Source organism: Petromyzon marinus (assembly GCF_048934315.1).
Source record: "Petromyzon marinus isolate PM22_M1 ecotype Great Lakes invasive population chromosome 67 unlocalized genomic scaffold, UKy_Petmar_22M1.pri1.0 chr67_unloc.3, whole genome shotgun sequence".
NCBI lineage: Eukaryota > Metazoa > Chordata > Hyperoartia > Petromyzontiformes > Petromyzontidae > Petromyzon > Petromyzon marinus.
The window spans coordinates 614,260-624,518 of NW_027422593.1; the positions used below are offsets into that span (position 1 = coordinate 614,260).

General features: G+C 62.2%; 1 protein-coding gene across 2 annotated transcripts in view; it reads right to left on the reverse strand.

The window, feature by feature from the left end:
* Positions 1-1,223: 1,223 nt before the first annotated feature.
* The window catches only part of LOC116956747 (uncharacterized), a 34,188-nt gene continuing 25,152 nt past the window's right edge, over positions 1,224-10,259 (reverse strand). For both annotated transcript variants that reach the window (XM_076057995.1, XM_076057994.1), the window contains exons 7-9: positions 6,084-6,153; positions 5,455-5,569; positions 1,224-4,282 (exon numbers count right to left, since the gene is read on the reverse strand). In XM_076057995.1, the coding sequence (XP_075914110.1) occupies positions 4,184-4,282; positions 5,455-5,569; positions 6,084-6,153 (284 nt within the window). In that variant the 3' untranslated portion in view covers positions 1,224-4,183. The remainder of the gene's footprint in view (positions 4,283-5,454; positions 5,570-6,083; positions 6,154-10,259) is intronic.

Consider the following 10,259-nt stretch of genomic DNA (forward strand, 5'->3'; position numbering starts at 1 on the left):
TCATCCACTCATTATTAATGAGGGGGAGGTGCTTCATGTGGTGTGACGTCATTCACTCATGTTTATTAATGAAGGGGAGGTGCTTCATGTGGAGTGACGTCATCCACTCATGATTATTAATGAAGGGGAGGTGCTTCATGTGGAGTGACGTCATTCACCCATGATTATTGAGGGGGAGGTGCTTTCATGTGGAGTGACGTCACCCACTCATTATTAATGAGGGAGGTGCTTCATGTGGAGTGACGTCACCCACTCATGAATATTAATGAAGTGGAGGTGCTTCACGTGGAGTGACGTCATCCACTCGTGATTATTAATGAAGGGGAGGTGCTTTATGTGGAGTGACGTCATTCACTCATGTTTATTAATGAGGGGGAGCTGCTTCATCTGGAGTGACGTCACCCACTCATATCACGGCTATGTGTTCAAGCATGGATCAAGCTTCAACACACAGAGACCCATAGACTCACCACACAGAGACCCATAGACTGATCACACAGAGACCCATAGACTCACCACACAGAGACCCATAGACTAAACACACAGAGACCCATAGACTCACCGCACAGAGACCCATAGACTCACCACACAGAGACCCATAGACTCACCACACAGAGACCCACAGACCCACCACACAGAGACCCATAGACTCACCACACAGAGACCCATAGACTGATCACACAGAGACCCATAGACTCACCACACAGAGACCCATAGACTAAACACACAGAGACCCATAGACTCACCGCACAGAGACCCATAGACTCACCACACAGAGACCCATAGACTCACCACACAGAGACCCATAGACTAAACACACAGAGACCCATAGACTCACCGCACAGAGACCCATAGACTCACCACACAGAGACCCATAGACTCACCACACAGAGACCCATAGACTAAACACACAGAGAGCCATAGACTAAACACACAGAGACCCATAGACTCACACAGAGACCCATAGACTAAACACAGAGACCCATAGACTAAACACAGAGACCCATAGACTCACACAGAGACCCATAGACTACACACACAGAGACCCACAGACTCACCACACAGAGAGCCATAGACTCACCACACAGAGAGCCATAGAGTCACCACACAGAGAGCCATAGACTCACCACACAGAGACCCATAGACTCACCACACAGAGACCCATAGACTCACACAGAGACTCAGACTCATCACACAGAGACCCATAGACTCGTGCAACAACATCACCAACAACACCTTTATTTACAAACTGTGACAACGCAGTCCGAGAGTAAATAGAAACCACACACTACACACACACACCACACACAAACACTACACACACTACACACTACACACACACACCGTACACACACTACACACACTACACACACACACTACACACACACACACACTACACACACACACACTACACACACACACACACTACACACACACACACTACACACACACACTACACACACACACACTACACACACACACTACACACACCGTACACACACACACACCGTACACACACCACACTACACACACACAGTACACGCACACTACACACTCACAGTACACACACCACACACCATACATACACCACACTACACACACACACACAGTACACACACACTACACACCATACATACACCACACTACACACACACACACACAGTACACACACACTACACACACTCACCGTACACACACATACACCATACACACACCAACCACACCATACACACACACCGCACACACACCACACACACCATACACACACACGCACATACACCGTACACACACCACCCACACACACCACACACACACACACACGGGTTCCACACCACACACACACGGACACAAACACCGACACACGGACGACACCAGCACACGCGGACACGCGGACACACAGACACGCGGACGCAAGGTCACAGACACGCAGACACAAGGTCACAGACACGCAGACACAAGGTCACAGACACGCAGACACAAGGTCACAGACACGCAGACGCAAGGTCACAGACACGCAGACGCAAGGTCACAGACACGCAGACGCAAGGTCACAGACACGCAGACACAAGGTCACAGACACGCAGACACAAGGTCACAGACACGCAGACGCAAGGTCACAGACACGCAGACGCAAGGTCACAGACACGCAGACACAAGGTCACAGACACGCAGACACAAGGTCACAGACACGCAGACACAAGGTCACAGACACGCAGACACAAGGTCACAGACACGCAGACACAAGGTCACAGACACGCGGACACAAGGTCACAGACACGCAGACGCAAGGTCACAGACACGCAGACACAAGGTCACAGACACGCAGACACAAGGTCACAGACACGCGGACACAAGGTCACAGACACGCAGACACAAAGTCACAGACACGCAGACACAAGGTCACAGGCACGACGCGGACGACACCATTACACACAGACACGTGGACGACACCATTACACACAGACACGTGGACGACACCATTACACACAGACACAACACGGATGACACCATTACACACAGACACGTGGACGACACCATTACACACAGACACAACACGGACGACACCATTACACACAGACACGTGGACGACACCATTACACACAGACACGTGGACGACACCATTACACACAGACACGTGGACGACACCATTACACACAGACACGTGGTGGACGACACCATTACACACAGACACGTGGACGACACCATTACACACAGACACAACACGGACGACACCATTACACACAGACACGACACGGACGACACCATTACACACAGACACGTGGTGGACGACACCATTACACACAGACACGTGGACGACACCATTACACACAGACACGTGGATGACACCATTACACACAGACACGTGGATGACACCATTACACACAGACACGTGGACGACACCATTACACACAGACACGTGGTGGACGACACCATTACACACAGACACGTGGACGACACCATTACACACAGACACGTGGACGACACCATTACACACAGACACGTGGCGGACGACACCATTACACACAGACACGTGGACGACACCATTACACACAGACACAACACGGACGACACCATTACACACAGACACGTGGCGGACGACACCATTACACACAGACACGTGGACGACACCATTACACACAGACACGTGGCGGACGACACCATTACACACAGACACGTGGACGACACCATTACACACAGACACGTGGACGACACCATTACACACAGACACGTGGACGACACCATTACACACAGACACAACACGGACGACACCATTACACACAGACACGTGGTGGACGACACCATTACACACAGACACGTGGACGACACCATTACACACAGACACGTGGTGGACGACACCATTACACACAGACACGTGGACGACACCATTACACACAGACACGTGGACGACACCATTACACACAGACACAACACGGACGACACCATTACACACAGACACGTGGTGGACGACACCATTACACACAGACACGTGGTGGACGACACCATTACACACAGACACGTGGACGACACCATTACACACAGACACGTGGTGGACGACACCATTACACACAGACACGACACGGACGACACCATTACACACAGACACGTGGACGACACCATTACACACAGACACGTGGCGGACGACACCATTACACACAGACACGTGGACGACACCATTACACACAGACACGTGGTGGACGACACCATTACACACAGACACGACACGGACGACACCATTACACACAGACACGTGGTGGACGACACCATTACACACAGACACGTGGACGACACCATTACACACAGACACGACACGGACGACACCATTACACACAGACACGTGGACGACACCATTACACACAGACACGTGGACGACACCATTACACACAGACACGTGGACGACACCATTACACACAGACACGTGGCGGACGACACCATTACACACAGACACGTGGCGGACGACACCATTACACACAGACACGTGGACGACACCATTACACACAGACACGTGGTGGACGACACCATTACACACAGACACGTGGACGACACCATTACACACAGACACGTGGTGGACGACACCATTACACGGCGGCAATTCTCTGGTCGAGTGGGCAAGGCGTTCGCCGACGGGCCACCGACGCCGCCCGGTTAATCACCGGCGGCGTGGACCGGCCACCGTGCGGGGTAGTCACCACTGCAGGCGGAAGGAGTGTGGGAAGAGCTTCTTGTGGAGGAAGTCGACATGCTCGTCGCGAGAGGACAGCACCTCCAGCTCGAAGAACGGGATCTGAGACACGCGCGGAGGGGGCGGGGGGCGGGGGGAGACACGGGGAGACACATGGGGACAAGGGGAGACACGGGGAGACACGGGGAGACACATGGGGACAAGGGGAGACACGGGGAGACACGGGGAGACACGGGGAGACACGGGGGAGACACGGGGAGACACGGGGGAGACACGTGGGGACACGGGGGAGACACGGGGGAGACACGGGGAGACACGGGGAGACACGGGGAGACACGGGGAGACAGGGGGGAGGCATGTGGGGACACGGGGGAGACACGGGGAGACACGGGGGGAGACACGGGGAGACACGGGGAGACACGGGGGAGACACGGGGGAGACGGGGAGACAAGGGGAGACACGGGGACACACGGGGGGAGGCACGGGGAGACACGGGGAGACATGGGGGGAGACACGGGGAGACACGGGGAGACACGGGGAGACACGGGGAGACACGGGGAGAGACACGGGGGAGACACGGGGAGACACGGGGGGAGACACGGGGAGACAAGGGGAGACACGGGGACACACGGGGGAGACACGGGGGAGACACATGGAGACACGGGGAGACACGGGGAAGACACGGGGAGACACGGGGAGAGACACGGGGACAAGCGGAGACACGGGGACACGGAGACACGCGGGGGACACGACTTGTCAGACAATCAAAACTCGCAACAGTTGTAAAACAATCTCACACACTCCCTCACATGGCCCATCACTCGTGGCCCCGTGGCCCCATAACCCCGTGACCCCGTGACCCCGTGACGCCGTGGCCTGTGACCTCCTCCACCTCGGCCTTAACAACAACAACAATACGAGCACCCGGGGGGGGATGGGGGTGTAGTGTGTGGGGGGTTGTGGTGACGGTGGTGACTTTGGTGGCGGTGGTGATGGTGACGGTGGTAACGGTGGTAACGGTGGTGACGGTGGTGACGGTGGTGGCGGTGGTGACGGTGGTGACGGTGGTGGTGGTGGTGACAGTGGTGGTGGTGGTGACGGTGGTGGTGGTGATGACGACGGTGGTGACGGTGGTGACGGTGGTGGTGGTGGTGACGGTGGTGGTGGTGGTGACGGTGGTGACGGTGGTGGTGGTGGTGGTGACGGTGGTGGTGACGGTGGTGGTGGTGGTGGTGACGGTGGTGACGGCTTTGCCTGTGCCCGTGCCCCCCTACCTGCACCACGTGGTAGCCCAGCAGCTTCAGATGGCGCTGCTTGATGGCGTCGCGACCCAGCAGCACACGCGAGTTGGCACAGAAGCGGCGCGGCCCGTCCAGGCACAGCGCCAGCCTGGCAGTGGGGGAGGGGCACACACCGGTGGTGGTGGTGATGGTGGTGGTGACGGTGGTGGTGGTGGTGGTGATGGTGGTGGTGGTGGTGACGGTGGTGATGGTGGTGGTGGTGGTGGTGGTGACGGTGGTGGTGGTGGTGGTGGTGGTGATGGTGGTGGTGATGGTGGTGGTGGTGATGGTGGTGGTGGTGATGGTGGTGGTGATGGTGGTGGTGGTGACGGTGCTGGTGGTGGTGGTGACGGTGGTGGTGGTGGTGATGGTGGTGGTGATGATGGTGGTGGTGACGGTGGTGGTGGTGGTGACGGTGATGGTGGTGGTGACGGTGGTGGTGGTGACGGTGGTGGTGGTGACAGTGGTGGTGGTGGTGCCGGTGGTGGTGGTGGTGATGGTGGTGGTGGTGGTGATGGTGGTGGTGACGGTGGTGGTGGTGGTGACGGTGGTGGTGGTGGTGGTGGTGATGACGGTGGTGGTGGTGATGACAGTGGTGATGGTGATGGTGATGTGACGCTCACCGTGTGTGCACGTCCTCCCGGTGGGAGCTGGGCAGCACAAAGCCATCCTCATCCAGCTTCACCTCCACGTCTACAAACATCAACAACAACAACATCATCAACAACAACAACATCATCAACATCATCAACACCAACAACAACATCAACAACAACAACAACATCAACAACAACATCAACAACATCATCAACATCAACAACATCAACAACATCGACAACAACAACAACATCATCAACAACATCAACAACTATATCAACGCCAACAACGAAGATGATGACACCCCCCCAGCCCCTCCCACCCACTCCCCCACAAGCTCCAGCCCCCGACCCCCAGGCCCCCCCCACCCAGCCCCTCCCACCCCCCAGCCCCCCCCCGCACTCACCCAGCCCCTCCCACCCACTCCCCCATCCCCCCAGCGCCCCGCCCTACCCCCAGGCCCCCCCCCAACGCCCCCAGCCCCCCCCCCACCCAGCCCCTCCCACCCACTCCCCACCCCCCCCCACCCACTCCCCACCCCCCCAGCTCCACCCCCCCAGCCCCTTCCCCAACTCACCCCCCCAGGCTCCCCCCAACGCCCCAAGCACCCCCCCCACCCAGCCCCTCCCACCAACCCACTCCCCCATCCCCCCAGCGCCCCGCCCAGCCCCTCCCCCAGCCCCTCCCACCCACTCCCCCATCCCCCTAGCGCCCCGCCCAGCCCCTCCCACCCACTCCCCCATCCCCCCAGCGCCCCGCCCAGCCCCTCCCCAGCCCCTCCCCCAGCCCCTCCCACTCCCCAAGCCCCACCCACCCAGCGTGTATCCGTAGGGCGTGAGTTGTCGCTGGGCGTAGTGCGAGCGCCCTCCCACCAACCCACTCCCCCATCCCCCCAGCGCCCCGCCCACCCCAAGCCCCTCCCACTCCCCAAGCCCCTCCCACTCCCCAAGCCCCTCCCACCCAGCGTGTATCCGTAGGGCGTGAGTTGTCGCTGGGCGTAGTGCGAGCGCCCTCCCACCAACCCACTCCCCCATCCCCCCAGCGCCCCGCCCACCCCAAGCCCCACCCACTCCCCAAGCCCCTCCCACTCCCCAAGCCCCTCCCACCCAGCGTGTATCCGTAGGGCGTGAGTTGTCGCTGGGCGTAGTGCGAGCGCCCTCCCACCAACCCACTCCCCCATCCCCCCAACGCCCCGCCCAGCCCCTCCCACCCACTCCCCAAGCCCCTCCCACTCCCCAAGCCCCTCCCACCCAGCGTGTATCCGTAGGGCGTGAGTTGTCGCTGGGCGTAGTGCGAGCGCCCTCCCACCAACCCACTCCCCCATCCCCCCAGCGCCCCGCCCACCCCAAGCCCCACCCACTCCCCAAGCCCCACCCACTCCCCAAGCCCCTCCCACCCAGCGTGTATCCGTAGGGCGTGAGTTGTCGCTGGGCGTAGTGCGAGCGCCCTCCCACCAACCCACTCCCCCATCCCCCCAGTGCCCCGCCCAGCCCCTCCCACCCACTCCCCAAGCCCCTCCCACTCCCCAAGCCCCTCCCACCCACCCAGCGTGTATCCGTAGGGCGTGAGTTGTCGCTGGGCGTAGTGCGAGCGCCCTCCCACCAACCCACTCCCCCATCCCCCCAGCGCCCCGCCCACCCCAAGCCCCACCCACTCCCCAAGCCCCTCCCACTCCCCAAGCCCCTCCCACCCAGCGTGTATCCGTAGGGCGTGAGTTGTCGCTGGGCGTAGTGCGAGCGCCCTCCCACCAACCCACTCCCCCATCCCCCCAGCGCCCCGCCCACCCCAAGCCCCACCCACTCCCCAAGCCCCTCCCACTCCCCAAGCCCCTCCCACCCAGCGTGTATCCGTAGGGCGTGAGTTGTCGCTGGGCGTAGTGCGAGCGCCCTCCCACCAACCCACTCCCCCATCCCCCCAGCGCCCCGCCCAGCCCCTCCCCAGCCCCTCCCCAAGCCCCACCCACTCCCCAAGCCCCACCCACTCCCCAAGCCCCACCCACTCCCCAAGCCCCTCCCACCCACCCAGTGTGTATCCGTAGGGCGTGAGTTGTCGCTGGGCGTAGTGCGAGCGCCCTCCCACCAACCCACTCCCCCATCCCCCCAGCGCCCCGCCCACCCCAAGCCCCACCCACTCCCCAAGCCCCACCCACTCCCCAAGCCCCACCCACCCAGCGTGTATCCGTAGGGCGTGAGTTGTCGCTGGGCGTAGTGCGAGCGCCCTCCCACCAACCCACTCCCCCATCCCCCCAGCGCCCCGCCCACCCCAAGCCCCACCCACTCCCCAAGCCCCACCCACTCCCCAAGCCCCACCCACTCCCCAAGCCCCTCCCACCCAGCGTGTATCCGTAGGGCGTGAGTTGTCGCTGGGCGTAGTGCGAGCGCCCTCCCACCAACCCACTCCCCCATCCCCCCAGCGCCCCGCCCACCCCAAGCCCCACCCACTCCCCAAGCCCCACCCACTCCCCAAGCCCCACCCACCCAGCGTGTATCCGTAGGGCGTGAGTTGTCGCTGGGCGTAGTGCGAGCGCCCTCCCACCAACCCACTCCCCCATCCCCCCAGCGCCCCGCCCACCCCAAGCCCCACCCACTCCCCAAGCCCCTCCCACTCCCCAAGCCCCTCCCACCCAGCGTGTATCCGTAGGGCGTGAGTTGTCGCTGGGCGTAGTGCGAGCGCCCTCCCACCAACCCACTCCCCCATCCCCCCAGCGCCCCGCCCACCCCAAGCCCCACCCACTCCCCAAGCCCCTCCCACCCAGCGTGTATCCGTAGGGCGTGAGTTGTCGCTGGGCGTAGTGCGAGCGCCCTCCCACCAACCCACTCCCCCATCCCCCCAGCGCCCCGCCCACCCCAAGCCCCACCCACTCCCCAAGCCCCACCCACTCCCCAAGCCCCTCCCACCCAGCGTGTATCCGTAGGGCGTGAGTTGTCGCTGGGCGTAGTGCGAGCGCCCTCCCACCAACCCACTCCCCCATCCCCCCAGCGCCCCGCCCACCCCAAGCCCCACCCACTCCCCAAGCCCCACCCACTCCCCAAGCCCCTCCCACCCAGCGTGTATCCGTAGGGCGTGAGTTGTCGCTGGGCGTAGTGCGAGCGCCCTCCCACCAACCCACTCCCCCATCCCCCCAGCGCCCCGCCCACCCCAAGCCCCACCCACTCCCCAAGCCCCACCCACTCCCCAAGCCCCTCCCACCCAGCGTGTATCCGTAGGGCGTGAGTTGTCGCTGGGCGTAGTGCGAGCGCCCTCCCACCAACCCACTCCCCCATCCCCCCAGCGCCCCGCCCACCCCAAGCCCCACCCACTCCCCAAGCCCCACCCACTCCCCAAGCCCCTCCCACCCAGCGTGTATCCGTAGGGCGTGAGTTGTCGCTGGGCGTAGTGCGAGCGCCCTCCCACCAACCCACTCCCCCATCCCCCCAGCGCCCCGCCCACCCCAAGCCCCACCCACTCCCCAAGCCCCACCCACTCCCCAAGCCCCACCCACCCAGCGTGTATCCGTAGGGCGTGAGTTGTCGCTGGGCGTAGTGCGAGCGCCCTCCCACCAACCCACTCCCCCATCCCCCCAGCGCCCCGCCCACCCCAAGCCCCACCCACTCCCCAAGCCCCACCCACTCCCCAAGCCCCTCCCACTCCCCAAGCCCCTCCCACCCAGCGTGTATCCGTAGGGCGTGAGTTGTCGCTGGGCGTAGTGCGAGCGCCCTCCCACCAACCCACTCCCCCATCCCCCCAGCGCCCCGCCCAGCCCCTCCCACCCACTCCCCAAGCCCCTCCCACTCCCCAAGCCCCTCCCACCCAGCGTGTATCCGTAGGGCGTGAGTTGTCGCTGGGCGTAGTGCGAGCGCCCTCTCACCAACCCACTCCCCCATCCCCCCAGCGCCCCGCCCACCCCAAGCCCCACCCACTCCCCAAGCCCCTCCCACTCCCCAAGCCCCTCCCACCCAGCGTGTATCCGTAGGGCGTGAGTTGTCGCTGGGCGTAGTGCGAGCGCCCTCCCACCAACCCACTCCCCCATCCCCCCAGCGCCCCGCCCACCCCAAGCCCCACCCACTCCCCAAGCCCCACCCACTCCCCAAGCCCCTCCCACTCCCCAAGCCCCTCCCACCCAGCGTGTATCCGTAGGGCGTGAGTTGTCGCTGGGCGTAGTGCGAGCGCCCTCCCACCAACCCACTCCCCCATCCCCCCAGCGCCCCGCCCAGCCCCTCCCC